We start from the raw sequence: 19,741 nt of genomic DNA on the forward strand, positions 1-19,741 counted from the left end.
AGTGAGCGCCTGAGCAGGACTTTGCAATGTGGTGAACACGGTTTAAACACCCGGGAACCGAAAGAGGCGTGACGTAACGCTAACGCGTTTCTCTAGCATTTACCGCTAAATCGCCACGGCTATTTTCTTCTTTTTTCTGCGTATGTCGTTGAGTTTGATTGTATAGATATGGACCACGCCACGGCCGATGAAAGGAACAATTACCGGAATAACGCTACGAGATATAGGGTGTTGGCGATATGTGTAGGAAATCAAACAGCGTTGTCTCATATTCCGGTTCAAATTAAGAGGGAGAAGCGTGGTTTTGCAGGTTATGCGCAGAACGGGCAATAAGGGGGCTCCTTTAGACTAACCGATTCGAACGGGCATGCCCAGCGAAGGGAGACGGTTAGTCGCTGGCGCCGGGTGGTTAGATGCATATTAGATAAGGACGCCTGCACGCGTTTTCGTGGAGTCGTCGGACTCGGGGGGGGGGGGGGGTTGCAGGGCTGTGTATAAATAACTGGTCCTTTCGAGTTTTCGTGCTAGTGTATGTGTGCGTTCTCTCCCTCTCCCTTTTTCTCGATTACTTTGATTTCACGTTATATATTGAACCTGCGGTAGCAAGTCAAGCCTCTTGCTCGGCTAAGGTGTCATTAAAATTTTACGTCACGAGCACGAGCGCATTTTAACATACTGGTTGATATCATACGGTTTCCTTGTGCCTCGGAATGCGCTAGTTGTGCGCACGGTGGGTGGGCGCCGGCTGTGAATAACGTCGAGCTCAGCAGAGGTTAAAGCCGACCAAGTAGGTACGGTTTACTCGATACGTAGTTAGCTGGAAATCGCCGGGAGAGGGCGTTAACGGAGTGATAGGCAGGCGGTAATTTCTACAGCCTCCGCGAGCGCGCATAGAGTGTGGGTAGTACGGTATAAGAGGTGAGAGCGGGTAGCGACGGCCGAGCGCGACGACTTACCCAGATCATCATCATCATCATCATCATCATCATCATCATCATCATCATCATCATCATCATCATTATTATTATTATTATTATTATTATTATTATTATTATTATTATTATTATTATTATTATTATTATTATTATTATTATTATTATTATTATTATTATTATTATTATTATTATTCCTCACACCGAGCACATTTATCTGTGAACGCAGGCGATGGAGAACGCCCTGCACTCCCGTGACCGGGTCGGGGTGCAGGACTTCGTGCTGCTCGAGGACTTCGAGAGCGAGCAGGCCTTCGTGGAGAACCTCCGGAAGCGCTTCACCGAGGACCTCATCTACGTGAGTCACGCGCAAGGAGGCCGCGCGTTTCCTTTTTCTCTCTCTTTTTTTTGGGGGGGGTGGGGGTGGGGCACTGTTTATTACAAAGGGCGCGCGCTGCGGGAGTGCATGCGGACCACCCATTTATGACGAGTCGTCGCAGGTATGCGCTTTGGAGGAAGAGGCGGGGGGGGGGGAGTACCAGAGAGGTCATGCCCCCAAGCCCCCACCTCCTACAGTGCGCAATCGCGTGCGCAGTCGTTCATTAGTTCCATGTGTCCCGTGAGCGCCTTCCACGATTGTCGCAATTTTCGTTTGTCGAGCGCGAGATTTCGCTGTCTGCCAGCTGTGCTTCGATGACTCAGCATTGTACTTGAAAGAACGCAGGCATTTAGTTTAGAGAGAGACAGCAAATTGTAAATGAAAGGCGGGGAGGTTAACCGGTTGGCTACCCCCATTTAGTTTAAATACGTAAGGATAGGACGGGAAGATGCTAGTATCTTGGCTCAGATTATTCGTGTTTCTTATCATCCTGAGCTGGTAATGTCTAGTGCCTTGAAAAGCACAATGCAAGTCTTTTGTGGAGCTTGCTGTCTAGTTCTAGCAAGATGCAACTGTTTAAAGTGTCTTTGTTGTTTGTGCTACAAGGAAGCAAAATACTTTGCAGAATAGCTTACAGCGCAAAACTGTGTACATGTGTGATAAGGTATTACTGAATAAATAATAACTGTTCTAATCTGCGGTTGCCTTTAACGTCTGTTCTTAGAATGTCCGCCAAAATCCCCTGGCTGTAAGCACGCGAAAACAAAAGTTGGACGAAGTGGGGCGGAAGGGAAGAGAGAGAGAGAGAGAGAGAGAGAGAGAGAGAGAGAGAGAGAGAGAGAGAGAGAGAGAGAGAGAGAGAGAGAGAGATAAGAGGCTGCAACATAGTTTGGGTCTTCCTTAAATGAAAATTTCCGCGCACGCCTATGATAGTCGTGGCTAACGCTTTGTGGGAATTATAAAGATAAAAAGAAGAGGGTGGTAGGAAATTTCACTAAGAATGGGTAGTCTCCAAGCCCTACACAATCGGTGCCCAACAACTAGCCGTTCATGCATAGGGCTTGTTGTAGCAGGCCTAGGTTGGTCCGGCTCTCGTCCTGCTTTTCCACAAGGACAACGTTACCTGTTTCCCTTATTCTTTGTATAAGCGACGGCACATTTTATTCAATGCGTGCGACGTATATCCCAACATTGTGTCAGTTCTGTTGAAGTGGTTAAGCGCTGTAAACAATCTCCGAATGCTCACTGGCAGCGGCGCTTAAACGAAAGTGAAAGAACCGTTAAATAAGTTAAAAAGAAAAAAAAAACATGTAACGCGATGTCTCGTGACGGAGCGCGTTCTATAGGTCCAGTTTTCCCGTTATTGCTTTCTTACGGCGTTTGTCGTATACGTTCCAAATTTGCCAGGCGTGAATGTTTGCACAACGCAACGGCAGCTTGACGCGCAAATGCGACCATATCGGTGGCACCTGTTTTACTCTATAAGGTGCCTCAATGCGTGCACCTCCTCCTTCGCTCCGGATTGGCGGGGGAGTACGACATTAGAGAGCTTTTAGCTTAGGGAACGCAAGCGGCCTGTGTACGCAAGAACTAGGCGCGGCGGCACTGCGCATGCGCCGACCCCTACGTCTGTGTCAGCGCATGCGCAGTACCATGGCCCCTAGTTCCTGCGTACGCAGGCCGCTTGCGTCTCCTAAACTAAAGCTCTCTGTTGAGGCACCCTATGTCGCTTCGCATGGCCTAGCTGAATCGCCCTATCTGCGCATGCGCACTCGCTCTCACCCCAGTCTTCTTCTTCTCCTTCCCGCAGACCTACATCGGGCCCGTGCTGGTCTCGGTGAACCCGTATCGGCGCGTCGACATCTACAGCGACGACTACGTCAACCTCTACCGGAACGCGAACTTCTACGAACTGCCGCCGCACGTGTGAGTCACGTCGCCCTGGCACGCCTTCTTTGTGTGCACGCGTTTGTGCGTTTTTTTTGTTGTTGTTTGTGTTTGAAGTTATGGGGTACCGCCTCTGGCGCAGAACCGTCAAAGATTGAGACTTCCGGTTCACTCTTTGTTCAAATAAGTTCAGCAGTGGTCGAATGATCCTTTTTCTTAGCGTTCGTGTGGTCAGTGCTGAACCAACTTGAATGACGCCTCTTGCGTTCAGGTGGACTCTGGAGGACTGAAAAGTTTAAAAAGGGGCGTGCGCTACAAAGAGCAACACTGAATCAGTTTTGCCAGGTTAAATATTCTTTCGACTAATGTATGTTCAGAAACTTTCTTCTTCTTTTGTTTCATTTCTCTTTTTCATTTACAGTACGTCACAGGGCTTCCGAAGGAGCATTCCGTGAGGGGAACACAGAGCAATAAATAAAGAGTTATGTCAGCAGACAACAACTAAGACAAAGCATTGGAATGTCATCAGCGTACTTACAGATCTAGTTCAGTATGCAATAAAAGGGAAGTGAAAAAGGTTCGGCAGCGTGTTACGCTCCTGTGACACGTGAAGGCGAAAGCCTGCAGCATACGTGGTAATGCATTAAGTTGTACGATCAGAGGGGTCAGACATAACGAGCCGCAGTGCGAAGTAAACGTAAGGCGCTGTAGGTCGACCTCCTCAACGACACATGCGAGCTCCTATAATGCACTGCCTAAAGGTTCTTTCGTTCTTATCTTTCGTTCTCCCTTTCTTACTTACTTACTTTCTTTCTTTCTTTCTATCTTTCTTTCTTTCTTTCTTTATTTCGTTTCTTCATTAATACTCAGCCATTGCATCTTTGCCTGCTTACAGGGGTGCGACCCATTCCTGATGATGATATTTTTCGCATCAGCGTTTTTTTTTCCTGCATCACTGGACTAGATGGCGCTTTTTTCGGGCATGAGCCATTGCAACGAGCCACTTAAGGCTTTCGCCTTCACAATTACACAATATCAAAATTTCTGTAATGTTGGCGGTAGAAGCTAGATTGATTATCACTGAACGAAACGAAAGTGGAACTTTCCTTTTCCTTTTTTCTCGCCGAAACCTCAGCGCTGTTACGTCAGTGTGACGTCACACATTCCAAAGTATTTTGTCGTTACTTCTTTTCATTTTTTTTTCATACGCTCGTGCTTTTTAACATCACGATTCTGTACCATTTCGCCCAGCATTCTGTCCTTCTCACTAAACAAATAGAGCAGCTGACGGTCATATATACGTGTAACATAAGGAAAGTAATTACAGAACACAAAGAACCAACGAATAGCTTCGCGAGTTCGGCTCAGAATTTTTTTCTTCTTTCTTTCTTCAGTTAAGAACGACTTAGCCCTCATTGCCCTTGGGCGTTACATCAGAAGAGGTTACAGCGCGGATATAAACAACTCTTCATTTTGGCAACGTACTTGCTCTCCGGGTAGCTTTTTCCATACCGCTATGCACTTCAAAAAGGAACTAGCGAACAGCTATCTGCGTGGGCTTCACAACGCTGCTTGGTGTCCGTGTAGCTGTCGCTTAACTCTTTCATACGTACCCGCTTCTGACTGCACCTATATGTGTGTGCCGTTTCCGCTGCCGGTGTGTCCCGCGAACGTGCTTATCGACACGATGCGATGTATATAGAGACATTGCCAGTTCGCCTTTTTTGATCAGTGGGCGAAATGCGCGAAGCAAGAGTAATACAGGCGGCGAGATTCCTGCAGCGTGAGCTGGTGGCGAACGCAGCGGTCTATAGGTCAGTCGGGGAAAGCTCTCCGTTATCGCGCATCTCTCGAGATGTCTGTCGCGCCGCCGTTACGCGCAGCCTCATTCGCTGCAATTACGTGCTTCTAAACGCCCGGGCATTGCATATAGGGAAGGCCGAAGAGGTACAGTATAGATATAGCATAAACTGGGTCACCTGTCGTAAGTATAGGTTACTGTATTTAAGGTGGACGGGCTGATTATATAGTTCGTAAGTTTATTGCCTATGTTGATCAAAAGTATACCCTGACCCGATGATCTGTACCGCTGTAGCTTAAAGGGAAACTAAACACTTAATAATAAATCAGGATGTATGTATAAGTTAGTTTTCTGTAATAGCGATCGAGAGAGAGAGAGAGAGAGAGAGAGAGAGAGAGAGAGAGAGAGAGAGAGAGAGAAAGAGAGTTAAGACTTTATTATGGATTGCATTTCGGCATAATTGGGTCACTGAGGGGAGGGGAAAGTTAGTTTTAGCAGCGATGGATCAGTCCGGTTTCATCGGTATATGAAGGCTACCAGCGGCTACAGTACCGCTTTGCAAAGGGCCGAGTCGCAAACCGGGTGGATACAGTCGTCGTAGCTGGCGACGGTGATCGTAGTGGTCGCATTGTAACAGTGTGAAGGTCATTCTTATCAGGAGAGGAGAGCTTTGTGAGCCAGAAAAAAGAAAGAAAGGAAGACCGAATAACTACTCACGACGCCGCCTCGAAGTTTCCGCACTACAGCTTCCCCCGTGACCGCGACGTCAAGAAGTTTGTTAATCGATAAATAAGTAGCGCATTGCGAGCTAAAGGGAAAAATGAGCTAAAGGAAGTACTTTGAAAGTGGCGACGTCACCCGTAGCGCACGGCACTGCTCTGTCTGCGTGTAACTTAAACACACACGCACACACACACACACGCACACGCACACGCACACACACACACACACGCGCGCGCGCGCACACAAACAAACAACAATAACAACAATAATTTCTGCCTCCGTTTTTCATGATTAGAGCAATTAGCATGCTCTTATAAAATGCGCAGAAATAGAGTTCTGAAAAGGTATGCCATAAGCCAGTCTCAACGGATTTACTGTTGCTCTTTAGTGTCTCGTTAATGCATGTACGCGTCGCATTTTGGAACAGCGCGTTGATGCGTGTGCGGCCTCTTTTCTTTTTATTATTGCGTTGTTGCTCTCTCTCTCTCTCTCTCTCAGGCACACACGCACACAGGCTTTCTCTCATCCGTACGCACGCGAAAAGGAAAAAAAAAAAGGAATCGAGAAAAAAGAGCGCGTGACATCTGGCGGAAGCTTTTGCGGCGGAAGTCGAAAACAAGTCAACAGCGTTCGAGACCTCCGCATGTGCGCTGCCGCAGGGTCTATTTTTTGCCGTTCGCGGGCATCCGCGGTCCCTGACGCAGTTCAGAATGCGGTGACACGGCCACGCGGTAATGGCCGACACGTGGTCGCGCTCGTCGAGAGGCAGCATGCAGTCCGTCGATGTGAGGCACCGTTGGCAACTCTACGGCGTAATGTAAAATTCGCTCTTGAAAGCCTTTGGAGGATGCCAATAGAGAGTATTAGGTTAGGGGACGCAAGCGGCTTGGGGCCACGGCACTGCGCATGCGCAAACCACTATGTCTGCGTCTGCACATGCGCAGTACCGTCGCCCCTAGTTCTTGCGCAAGCAAGCCGCTTGCGTCCCCTAACATAAAGCTCTCCAATAAAAAAAGGCCGGTGCGAGTTAGACATAGAATGTCCTTATGGGTGTGATTTAGTTTTACGACATGCGAATCCCGAGAACCGCGTAATAAAATAGTTCAATACTCCGTGCGCTCAAACAGCGGATGTGCGACCCTACGCTTGTGCAGTGACCGGCTAATTGGCCGTACACAACTTTTGTTTTTTTGTCGAATCTCACGTTTAGTGCTTGGAACAGTGCGATGTTGTGTGGCTAGTGTCGTGCTGGCCGTGCACGGTACAGAGGATTCGTGAAAATCGCGACGATTCTACCGCAGCAAGAATTACGACGTTTACTGTGAAGCACGCATAGTTCGTCACGTGGTAACTGTTGTGCGCATTAAACACGTGTGGGTGCAATGTCGGCGTGGCCCTCGTTGTGCCGGTGGCATCCAGGTTTGATCACTGTGAATATTGCGCAGCGATTTCAAGATGTTCCGGCCTTGCCACTCGTTGACAGCGCGTCAACATGTGTTGCATTCCGTCAGAGAAAAAAAAATCTGTGATCCTGTGTGTCTCGTTTGATTAGTGTTATCTTGCCAGCGATGGGGGGGGGGGGGTGCTGAGATTATTGTTTATGACTTCAAGCTGCACGCTACCTTTGTTCTTATAATATTGTAACTTTTCTGTTTCGGCTCCATTTCCTAATTGAGTGGTGCGAATTAATCATTAATTCATTCAGGGGGGCTGTGGCTACGTGGCGCGAGAATAAAATTAAACGCGAGGGATGTCTGTTTAATTGTAAGTTCCTCGTCGTGATGCGCAATATAAATCCGCAGCGCTGGATTGCAGTCGTCTGCACGCAATCCTGCGCCTCGCATTTCGCAGTACTATGCATTAAAAAAAAAAAAAAATTAGCTCACGTATTTCGAAACCTCTTCTAAACACCACGTTGGTGTTAAAAAGTAGTTTTGCATACAGTTATGGGGATTAAAATCGATCATCGCATCGATTGGTTGGTTGACGTTCATTGATTGATTGACTGATTGATTCAATACATCGAAGAGCTAAGCAGCCAGTAAGCCAGTCGATTACTTGATCTAATCGAGGAACAACTTCATTAATCCAACCATTCATTCCAACAAATCAGTCGGCCGATCTCCATGCTTTTCTTTTTGAACCACACAACAAGGTATCGTAGATGTAAAGAGACAAAAGAGTCAATTAATTGTCGGGTTGTGTGGCGGGGTAAACAAAAAGTCAACGTAATACGCCAACTATCCTAGCAAGAGAAGGTATCACTCACTCACTCACTCACTCACTCACTCACTCACTCACTCACTCACTCACTCACTCACTCACTCACTCACTCACTCACACTCACTCACTCACTCACTCACTCACTCACTCACTCACTCACTCACTCACTCACTCACTCACTCACTCACTCACTCACTCAGTCAGTCAGTCAGTCAGTCAGTCAGTCAGTCAGTCAGTCAGTCAGTCAGTCAGTCAGTCAATCAATCAATCAATCACTCGGTCAGTCGGTCTCGTTGTTTCTTGTGCCGTCGCGTCGGAGTGCGAGGAGCGTTTCCGCTAGCATCAGTCAGCCAGGAGCGCGCAAGCAGCAAAGCGCGCCCGGGACGCTCCACTCATCGCCGTCGTCCTCGTCGTCGTGCAGGTTCGCCATATCCGACGCCGCCTACACGAGCATGCACGAGGAGTGCCGCGACCAGTGCATCCTCATCTCGGGCGAGAGCGGCGCGGGCAAGACCGAGGCCTCCAAGAAGGTGCTGCACTACGTGGCCGCCGCCAGCCACCACTCGGACGCCGTCGAACGCGTCAAGGACAAGCTGCTGCAGTCCAACCCCGTGCTCGAGGTGACGATTGACTCCCCCGCCGACTCTCGGCTTCCACTCTTTTCCCCCGTAACCGCTGTTCGTAATCTTTTATGATCAATGCCGTTTATTTTTCTTCTGTCTTTTTTCCTGCTTTCACAGCTCTTGATGGTCGGTCTCTTTCCTATCTCAATCCCTCAGTAATGATGCTTCACCGCCAGCACCTGAGCACTGCGGCGGAAACCGATTTACGCGGTCTTCATTGAAAAAAAAATATTTTTTCTTTTTTTTCCCTTAAAAACTAAACTGAACGAGTGTTCTTTAGCAAAGTATAACGTACTCGTTCTTGGATTCAGTGTAATTGGTGACGAAATAGAAATTTCATACAGTTAATTCGTTTTTCCATGCGGTAGAGAGTTGACGCCTTAAAGGGCAACTCCGGCGTTTCTTTTTTAACCATGCTAGGGTATTGTCACGTTCAGATGGCATTGACAGTCCTGTCACCGGTAGGGTGGTTCACTTTGCTTAGAAATTCAATATTTTTTTTAAATAACCGTTAAAATAAATACCGAAACGAGCAGCTGCTTCGTGGGACGTCACGATGAGTCGATGACGTCAGATCCTGCACTACCATAATGTAAACACGCAGTACACGTGACGCTAACGACAAATAGGCGAAGCGCGGATGTCTCCTGACGTCACAGGGAGCTTTTAGAGATTTTCCGATCTAGACAGCGGCGATTTCAGCGACAGTGGCGGTGTAGTCTCTGACGTTACAAACGTAGGGTGGCCAGTAGAAAGTCATGAGTCGGGAACGCAATCAATCTTTAAATTCATTCTCAGGAAAACTAAATGACTTTTGCAGCCATATTGTTTGGCTTAGATAATCAGAGCTAATCAAGAACAGTGTTCACGAGAAAGAAGAAGCTGACTTCTCCGTTAGCACATGTGGTTTGCGGCAAAACACGCTTGCTGAACATTACCATTCTTTCTTTTTTTTTTTTTGAGATTGATGATTACTTCTTTTGTTTGTCAGTCTGTTTTTGTTGCGAAACGAAAGTGAATTGCGCCTTGAAACTCCATGAAATTCCTTTCAAAGGTGACACCTTGCGTTATGAATTTTTTTTTATAGAACCACGAGGGAGTGGAATGCTCTCCCGTCAAATATTGTTAGTGTACAATGTAATGAAAAGTTTTACCGCGCTTTGTGTGTTGAAATGAGTCAATTGATGTAGATATGTATGTACCCCTCTGCTGTAATGCCTCCCAAGGCGATGCAGGTACTCAATAAATAAATAAAAATAAATACTCGCACAGCGTTCGACGTTCAGGCACTGTCATTTGAGAGAACTAAAAGGAGGAAAAAAGAAATTACTTGACACATGCATTATGAACATCTCTTGCAGGCTTTTGGCAATGCCAAGACAAACCGGAATGACAATTCCAGCCGATTTGGCAAATACATGGACATCGAGTTTGACTACTTGGTGAGCTCACTTTTTTTTTTTTTTCATAGCTTCAAGCGTACATCACTGTCAGTTGCAACCTGGAAAAAAGCACCTTGGGCCTTGTGAATATAAATGGGCTTTGTGTAAAATCTCTTCGAGGAAAGTCAGTTTCATTTTGTAGTTATCGACAGTTAACTTCTTCAAAAACGAGTTTGTCTGCAACAGATATATTGCGATATGTCTCACCCATTCCGCCAGCCTTGAGCGGTAATCATGAATAAATGGGACAAGATAAACAGGCAAGATTTGGGAAAAGGAAAGTACAAGAAAATGAAAATATGAAGATTTGAATTGTGAAATTTCAAGTAAGGGAGACAATTTTAATTCCTTAAATAATTTAAGAAATGGTATAAATGAAGGCAGGGCAGAGGGACATGTCGTCACAATTTGAAGCTATAAGGGAATTAATGCAGGACCAAGACTGAGCGTACTGCCAACAACATAGTGAAGATTGAACTTCTGTATGAGCAGTAAGAAAAGCAGCGCAAATGAAAACAAGTTAACGTTAACTGCCAACCACAGTAAATGACTCAAGACTGCAAAGAGCATGATTCTGTCTTTATTTATCCCTTTTTTTTTGTTCTGGAGGTTGGCAGGCAGATGCCCCTATGAGCAATTAGGCAGCGAAGGCATAAAATGTTAAGCTGTGGAGTTGCATTTCACACGTGTGACCAGTAAGCTATAGAGCTCCACATGTAAAAGGATGCACACACATTGCCTGTTCTAATGACAATGAGCAGTTGCTTCTAGAGCTTCTCCACCCTGAGAATTTTCACAGAACTCAATGGGTGTTTTTTTTCCGTCTGTGTGTGACTACCTGACTTGGTTATAACTTATATGAGTTAGTTGTCTCATATGTAAGCGACAGCACAGTGATGCTGTCAGCTGGTGATGCATATATCCTGTGTGCTATCACCACACAGGGTGCCCCCGTGGGCGGTCACATCCTCAACTACCTGCTGGAGAAATCTCGCGTGGTACAGCAGGGTTCAGGCGAGCGCAACTTCCACATCTTCTACCAGCTCATCGCAGGTGCTGAGGATGCGCTCCTCGAGAAGCTGTCGCTGCGTAGGGACCCCACATTCTACTATTACCTCAACCAGGTACTGTATTTCACGAAGTGACTGTTTTGTTGTTAGGTGAAAGATGCGATAAGAAGTCAGTCAAAGCTTCTGCTGTCAGTGTGCTTTTCATGATGGCCACAAGGCCGATAGGAACTGCAATGGAATAGAAGCTGTTGCGCCATTCGTAGGCTTTGAGTTGTCCTCTGTGTCAATTTCTCGCTCGTGTGAAGAAAGCTTGGGTGTTCAAATGAACAACCTAGTGCTCAATTAAAAGTGTGTTACGAACTGCTGCATTAAAAAACATGGTCTGCTGTACAAAACGTTGCATTTCATAGGGAGAGAAAGGGAGGAATTCCAATGGCAGGAACATGGACAGGTCGGCCTGAGTGGGGTACCGCTGGACAGCTACTCCACACTGGTGAAGAGGTTCGGGGGAGCAACAGAGATTGGATGCGAACAGGAAGGAGAGTGGTGTGGTGAAGTTGATGACGAGAGCTGCACAGCATGCTGTTCCTGTGCAGCGCAGACGTGCACACGTCACAGTATGCACATCTTTGCGGTCAGGGCTCGAGGCTACTGTACCATAGCCAGGAAACGTTCTATAGCTTCCATTATTTTCGCAGCTGTCTGCACAACTGGTATATTTAAACCAGAGAATAGGAACTGCAAGGTGTCAACCATTTGCAGCAACATGGTCTTGATGGCAGAGTTCGACAGGGATTTTATAAAAATGCATTTCACAAATGTTACATGTGACTTTGCATATAAGTGCATTTCAACAGTTTTTTGAAAATATTGTGCTCCCGTAATACAGCTAATAACCTGAATCATTTCTGTGGTTCAGGTAAGCTGCAGTGCCCATCCACACTGAGCTTCTGGTGCCTTTTGATGTACTGCACCTTACTGTGTCCTACATCACCAAATCACTTTTGTAGGTTGATATAGCATGCAGAATCTGGTGTTGGTTGCAGAGTGAGGCAGTAGTTAGTAATACTATATACCACTCACTGTCCTGCGTAATCCCTGAAGTGCTCTTGAAAGTTTGTGGTTGTAGTGATTAATCATTTCAAATACTAGCAGCTCTGTGCTTGCACTGTCATTCATTTGTTAGCCCAACATAGAGCTGAACAGTATTGCCTCTGAACAGCCATGTTTGCTCAACCTGGCTTGGAGATTCTCAACTTATATGGACAGGAATAATCTAACCTATCATGTTTAGTTCCACAAGCAGTGGCTGCTAATGTTCTCTACTTTTTCATATAGTCACTGCCTCACTGATCAAGAAAAAACTTCAGAACAAGTGTTAGACGAATCGGCAAGGAAAGAAGATAAGGAAGCAGAATACTGTACACTCTTGCTAATCATAAGTACTTCACTTAATCTAAAACCTTTTGTTTTTTTCTGAGGTAGGTTAGTACTAATATAGAATGCTTTTCTAATTGGTCAATCATTTGCTTACATTATTTATAAAATTTTCTACACAGTAGTAAACATATTTTGGGATGTTATTGCTGTAAAGTTGAGAAAAGCAGATTTTATTAGTGTTGCTTTTTTTTTTACTTTTCTCCTGTGTTTGATTTTTCAGGGAGACAGCACAGAAGTGTTTGGAGTTGATGATACAACCCAGTTTAGAGTTGTCAGGGATGCCCTATCAGTGATTGACTTTTCACTCAAGGAAGAAGAGGTAAGTCACTACATAATGAAATGTCTACAGACAGTAAGGTGGCATGCACATAAAGTAAAACCTCAGTATAACGAACATGGCTATAACGAATTATTGGATATAACGATGCTAATCTGCGACGCATGAAATGAATGTGTGCTCATAACAAATAGTGGATGTAACAAGGGTATTTTTGTATGGGCTGTGGCATCATTATAACAATGTAAATGCCAAAACGTTGACACAAGCTTGCGGCACACTTCTTCAGGTGCTAATTCTAATCACTACGAGCCAGTACAAGTTGCTGTGACTTACCAAACTTACAAACTTTGCAAAACAACTTTTCAGGAGATATTTTCTATAGTCGCTACAGTCCTGCACCTTGGCAACACGGGGTTCGTCGAGGAGAATGGTGAAGCCATTATTGCACAGGACAAGCCTGTTGCAGCCATTGCAAAAGTAAGTGTCCTTGCTGCTTTACATATATCCTCCCTTAACATATGTGCACTTACCAACACCATTTGTACACCACACACAAAAATTTTTATACTATGCGATTTTCTTGTTTGAATTAAACAGCTGCATTTTTAAAATTATAACTTGTTTTTTTTTCTGTTCGTGCTAACAAATAACATACATATCACTGTTATTAGGCGACCAAAAATGTGGTTATGTGCCAATAGAACTGTAGCGTGAGTCGTAACACCACGAGATACCAGAAATTTAGCTACTGCTCTCAAATATTTAGACTCAATGTTATTCACTGGAAGTTGCAGTCCAACGCAGTTTTAATTATTTACGTTATAAATGCTGTGACTTCCACCATGTCAATTCACACCAGCAATACATAGAAATTTCATTTTTTCCAGCTAAGGTGTGTAGTTCTTTCTTTTCAATTTTTCTTTTAAAATTATTTCAGTTGCTGTGCTGTCCTGAGGAAGTGCTGAGAGATGCTTTAACGAATCGGACAATTGAAGCAAGAGGAGAGCTGGTAAGATGAACTGCATTGTTCGTTTGCTAGAGAACAAAAGTATAGACTGGTGATTTCCAAGGGTGCCGAGACAGAATTAAACGGAGGCACAGTCCAAGCCATGGAGTCCCTGCCATTATGTTTGCACTAGCCAGGACTTACAGACGTTCTTCTATATAAGTTGTCAGTGTTTTATTTGTTTGTTCATTCACAGCTTTTCTTTTTTGCCTTTGTTTATTTTTTGTCTGCTCCATGTCAATTCAAACAACTCATCTGAAGTAGCGAACTCAGCATTATTGCATGGGGGTCATCTTCAGCTTCCATTAACTCTCTCTCTCTTTCTCAATCACAAGAATGCTAAGACAATGCCAGGATACCATGCTGTGCACACAATGGTAATATGCTAAAATTCTGCCAGTACCACAACTTTGGCACTCATTTTGGAATCTTGGAGTGACATAGAGTAATCTGGACTTATCTGCCAGGGTTCTGTTCATGGCTGCCACCTTGTGTCGAAAGTTAAACTGTGCATACGTGCGTCACCTCAGGTCTGAGCAAGAACACAAGAATGAGAATAGTGAGAGTGCAATTCATGTTCCAGGTGACAACACCACTGAACCGTGATCAAGCCATCTATGCCCGAGACGCACTGGCCAAAGCAATCTATGAACGCCTCTTCAAATGGCTGGTCGAAAAAATAAACCAGTCATTAAAGCCCCTGGTAAGTACCTAGCTTTTGCATGTCATTTTTTGTACATGATTATAAGGGCCATACTTGATATGTATGTATAGAGTTAAGTTGCTTACAATTAATGTGCAGTGTGCTTACTTTTAGAAGACTCGCTCATCTGAACGGAGGACTTTGATGGGTTTGCTGGACATTTATGGATTTGAAGTCTTCAAGAAAAACAGGTTCACTCTTTTCTTTTATTGAAAAACTTTTGCTGTCTTTGGCTTGCACTTGCTAGAACTATTTTCATAAAGAAATTGTTTGGGGCTTGTACGTGAACACTGTCACTGCCTAATACAGGAAGTGTGTGTTGGTTTCAAAATTGCGTCTACTACAAATGTTCTAATTAAAGCCATGTTACTTTTTCATGGCCAGTGCATTGTGCAAAACTGTTCTGTTCTGGTTTTCTTCTGCAGCTTTGAGCAGTTTTGCATCAACTACTGCAACGAAAAGCTGCAGCAGCTTTTCATTGAGCTCACGTTGAAGTCCGAACAGGAGGAGTACTACAGAGAAGGCATTGAGGTATGCAACACAGTTTCATACATGTATAACACAGCAGAATGCACTTCAACTGCTATGCTGACACAGTTTAACTCATTACCAATCTGAGCATTACACGAGAGAGATTGTTCCACACATGCCGTTTACAGATGTCCGCAGAATAATGTTCATTGTGTTCCAAATGGTAATCAACGCTAGTAAATTGCATCGGCACGACTGATGATGTATCCCCATGCAAGGTAAATGAATGTGCACAGTAGTCTAGATCTCTGTTATCTTTTGTTGAGGAAAATATGCTTAGCTTCGAAGATAAGAGTATGCAACTATCAGACATGGCAGTAATTGAAAATTTGTAATGTGGAAAACATATGAAAGGTTACTCATCATGGCTCACCAAATAACATGAGATGAAAAGCGAACCTCGACACGTTTCTGTGCAGTGGACGCCAATCAACTACTTCAACAACAAAGTCATCTGTGATCTCGTGGAGGAAAAGCACAAGGGGATCATCTCTTTGTTGGTGAGAGCCTATGTTTATTATGCCGAACAGACCTGTGTGCACCACGTTTATATCCGTGATGACAATGATGTGTAATCGGTGCATGCTACAAGTGAAAGCAAAATCTGACCTGGAGAAAAACTTTTTGTACTGTACATTCAGACTGTGGTACCACATGCTTTTGTAGAGTGTAGCGAGCAAAATAGTGATGTCTCTTGTCCTTGGGTGCCTTTTATGCCAGATAACCAGTGAGCTGGGAATATTTGTCGCTCATGGTTTGTTCATACTGATGGCTGCGAGCACCTTTGAGCTGTTTGTAGGCTCTTGCTGTTTCTCAAAGTATATGACACGTGTCGCTGTACTGTAACGCATCACTCACTCGCAACGTTAAATTTTATTTGGTGCTGGAAGTACAGGCTGTGCTACACCATTTGCTAAGCTACGCTTTCATGCCCCTTTTAGCCTTTCTCACTTAAGATAAGTGTGATAACCTAAAGGTACACTAAAGGCAAAAACTATTTGAGCTGTGTAGTAGCATGCAATAGCAAAAAAGCCACTTTTACTGTGAGAAGGTGCTTGGTAAGCCAGAAAAATGCAAGAATGATAGGTGGGTGGCCATGCTGTCTTGAATTTCCTGCACATCCCCATGGTGGAGTCGTGGGTTTTAAACACATCTTTTTGGGTCTAGTTATTTTTTTATTAATAAAGATGAACTACATTGTATTCTAAAAGAGCTAAAGACTGAACCTAGCAAGTTTTAAGAACTACTGGTGAGCCACGACGGCCAAATATGTAACAAAATATTTTGATGTCTTTTTGAAATATTTGGCATGAAATTAAACAAAATTGAACTTTGATTTTCAGTTTCTCCTTTAACAATCAGCATATTTCTGTAAAATTAATGAATATATAGTTCTTAAAGCATCCTTTATCCATCTTTACTGATATAGCGTTTCTTTCTAGTGTCCCTTTGACATCAACTAGATGTAGTGAGTGACTGCAGCATGCCTACGATGTCAGGTTGAATATGGGAATGACGAAATCACTGAGTGAGTGGCTGTACTAACACAAAGAAAGTGACATGAGCTGATATCCTTTGCAGGATGAGGAGTGTCTCAGGCCTGGTGGTGCCACAGACAAGACGTTCCTCTTCAAGATGGAACAGACCATTCGCATGCATCCTCACTTTGTTACCCACAACCTCGCCAGCAACAAGCTGAAGAAGAACATTGGAAGGGATGTGAGTAACACAGAAGTTGACCCATTTGGTGATGTGCATTTATATGTCTGCTCATTGTTTTCACTGCCTCTCACAAGTGAGAGAAGTGAAGCGTCCATTTTAATTTTCGTTAATAGGTCATTTAACAGCATCAACTGAGAATTCAGTAACTCCTGAAATCCATCTCCTAATACTATTGCAATGCATCAAGTGATGTCATTGTCTTGTCTTGCTCTTTCTGTGCAGGAGTTCCGCCTCATCCATTATGCTGGTGATGTCACCTACAAGATAGAAGGTGAGTAGGGGTAAATACTAATAGTAAATGCTAATAACAATAGGGTAAAATAAGCAAGGCAGTATATGGCCTGCAGTCATGACCGAGGGGCTATGACATTCTAATTTGATTTCTCAAGGCAGTATGGGCTAGCAGCACTGGAACTTTGCCTGCCAACACTAATGGCGTAACGCAGCCTAGCGAGTATATGGGAAACAGTTTTCAGAAGCACATACTGTAATTTTGTGTCAGCAACTTCACCGCTCATTTTGACGCACGTGTCGAGCTCCTGACCTGACTATAGACACCAGCATGCTAGAACATAGGCGCACACGTGCTCCTTTAGCATGCATTGCAATGGACAGATCTTGGCTGGATGCATCGGGATAAAGCAAACGTTGATACAGGTGCCTGTCTGTGATTGTTTAGAATGTCATGGCATTTTCGTGGACTCTCTACCACATGGTGCTGGCGTATTTTTATTGCACCCTCAAACTGCTCGAGTGCCTCCTGGTCAGTGTTGGTTCACTTATTGGCTCGATAGTGCTGCATAGACAAATCTGTGTTAAGTTTTTCTTCTATTATTTATTTTTTCAGGATTTCTTGACAAGAACAACGACTTGCTGTTCCGTGACTTAAAGAAAGCAATGGCTGGGGCTGGCAACAGCATCATCAAGGATGCTTTTCCAGAGTCTGAACTTCTGAGCAAGAAACGGCCACCCACAGTAAGTGTACACCACTTAAGTTCAGAGGACACCTTGTGTCCACAAAAAAGTCATAGCATTACCTTCTTTCACACTGTGCAAGATGCAATGTATGTTTCAAGATCACGTCCAAACATCTTTTTTAAATCCCTCTCCAGGCAGCCACACAGTTCAAGTTGAGTTTGCAGGAACTGATGGAGATCTTGATGTCCAAAGAGCCTTGGTATGTGCGTTGCATCAAACCGAACGACTACAAGCAGGCATGTAAGTGTTTTTTAAAGTGTGTGTGGCTATGACAGAGATAGGAAATATTGAGTTCTCATAAGGCATTGGAACTATTCAGAGTGGATAGCCAGCACCTCCTGATTAACTCCAAGCCTGTGTGCCATGTGACAAGACTTTATCTAGGAAGGCCGGCGACCCATATATTCAACACTGTATGCTGGTGATACTTGGTGTGTCCGTCCTTCTTTTGAAGCTGCGTCCAAAGGCAGTGTGAATTTTCTTAGATAACATTTTGCCATCTGACACATGGGCCTGGAATTGGTTTATGAGGTGGTGACAGGGGCTGCACTGTGGTACACTTGAAGTGCACAAGAAGCATTGTCCATTGCCCAGGAAACTTTATACATATATGTTGCAACACCTTTCACCAAACCTAGTATCTTTGTGCCTAGTACTATCTATGTGCTACCTACTATCTATTTGCTAATGTACTTATATCAGCAATTCCATCTCCCTGCATCACGGCAAATGTGAAGATGTTGGGCCTCAAAAAGTGTAAGCATTGCTTGCAACATTAGGCCAGTTGCCACAATCATGCTGCACTTTTTTCATCCTATTTTTCCAATGTGCTCATTAACATAGTTGCCTTTCATATAAAAAAACCTGTCAGTGGTATGGCTCCTAGTTTCCAAGGGCACTTGACTGTAAGACATACACAAATGTATTAGTGATCAAGATTGGAAAGCACTTAGACATTGAAAGAAGCGAGAAAATGTGCCGTGCCAGAGGGTTCCCTGGCAAAGGAGAGGGTGAATTTTCGGGAGGACCGTACAGGCTGTGCACAGAAGCTTGTTAACATGGTGCACAGCAGCTGGAGATCTAAAGAAATGGCAGCTTTCCTTGATCTCCTGGCGAAATGCTCTGAACATGATATTTCGTAAGTTTCTTAATGTTGTCGAATGCCAGATGAATTTTCACTCTTTGTGTGCCAAAATGCTGCCAGATCTCTACTAGCTTGTAATGATAGCAGTAGTATGTAGTATGCTAGGTAAGCTGTCCACAGGCTGTACAATGTAAGTTCAGCCGCTCTTGCAAGATCGGCACTTGTCACAAAAGCACCACACTAATAACTTTGATGACTCAGTGCTGCATAATGCTTATTTATTGAGCATGTATGCATTCTCCTTGTTTAAGCATCCCACTGAACAATGCACTTCCTACACTGTCGTTCTTTTTTCTTCAGCCAAGTTTGATGAAAAGGTTGTCGGCCACCAAGTGCAATACTTGGGCCTCCTGGAGAACCTGAGGGTGCGCCGCGCCGGCTTTGCCTACAGACGGCGGTACGAGACGTTTCTGGAGAGGTACAAGTGCCTCTGCCCCGAGACTTGGCCCAGGTACCGTGGCGGGACTGCCAAGGAAGGTGTGGCTGTCCTAATCAAGCACCTTAAGTATGCCTCTGAAGAGTACTCCATGGGACAGTAAGTATGCACTCAACACTTTATCTGTTCAATGCGCTCTTCACCTTAATGCTCAGCCAGCCACATGCAAGCATGCTGTATACTTTTCATTATATTGAAGCAACGCACTTACATCTGACACGTATACACACACACACATAGAAAGGACATATACAGGCACTGGTTCACCATATCATGGCTCACCAACTAGCCCATCGGTATCTTTTAAGAAAATATTTTTTATGCTGTCTTTCATCGAGCATACTTTGCCCTGCCCAATCATTTGAGTTAATTTTGTTGACAGTGGACTTCACACTCAATGGCATAGTATGCATCCTGATGCCGTAGAGAGGATTAAACTTTGTGCTGAAAAAGGGTTGTCATGGTGACTGATAAGAGACAA

At 44.5% G+C, this 19,741-nt stretch overlaps 1 protein-coding gene across 3 annotated transcripts in view; it reads left to right on the forward strand.

Annotated features, from left to right (window-relative positions):
- The window catches only part of Myo61F (unconventional myosin 61F), a 189,632-nt gene that overhangs the window by 157,211 nt on the left and 12,680 nt on the right, over positions 1 to 19,741 (forward strand). For 2 of the 3 annotated variants that reach the window (XM_075684971.1, XM_075684969.1), the window contains exons 2-18: positions 1,162 to 1,290; positions 3,122 to 3,237; positions 8,367 to 8,565; positions 9,930 to 10,010; positions 10,955 to 11,134; positions 12,681 to 12,779; positions 13,107 to 13,217; positions 13,678 to 13,749; positions 14,330 to 14,449; positions 14,564 to 14,640; positions 14,875 to 14,980; positions 15,400 to 15,480; positions 16,562 to 16,699; positions 16,925 to 16,973; positions 17,550 to 17,677; positions 17,815 to 17,920; positions 19,125 to 19,359. In XM_075684971.1, coding sequence (XP_075541086.1) covers positions 1,165 to 1,290; positions 3,122 to 3,237; positions 8,367 to 8,565; positions 9,930 to 10,010; positions 10,955 to 11,134; positions 12,681 to 12,779; positions 13,107 to 13,217; positions 13,678 to 13,749; positions 14,330 to 14,449; positions 14,564 to 14,640; positions 14,875 to 14,980; positions 15,400 to 15,480; positions 16,562 to 16,699; positions 16,925 to 16,973; positions 17,550 to 17,677; positions 17,815 to 17,920; positions 19,125 to 19,359 — 2,024 coding nt within the window. In that variant the 5' untranslated portion in view covers positions 1,162 to 1,164. The remainder of the gene's footprint in view (positions 1 to 1,161; positions 1,291 to 3,121; positions 3,238 to 8,366; positions 8,566 to 9,929; positions 10,011 to 10,954; positions 11,135 to 12,680; positions 12,780 to 13,106; positions 13,218 to 13,677; positions 13,750 to 14,329; positions 14,450 to 14,563; positions 14,641 to 14,874; positions 14,981 to 15,399; positions 15,481 to 16,561; positions 16,700 to 16,924; positions 16,974 to 17,549; positions 17,678 to 17,814; positions 17,921 to 19,124; positions 19,360 to 19,741) is intronic. The other variant, XM_075684970.1, reaches the window with a different exon arrangement.

This window comes from Dermacentor variabilis, chromosome 3 (assembly GCF_050947875.1).
Source record: "Dermacentor variabilis isolate Ectoservices chromosome 3, ASM5094787v1, whole genome shotgun sequence".
NCBI classification, from domain to species: Eukaryota; Metazoa; Arthropoda; class Arachnida; order Ixodida; family Ixodidae; genus Dermacentor; species Dermacentor variabilis.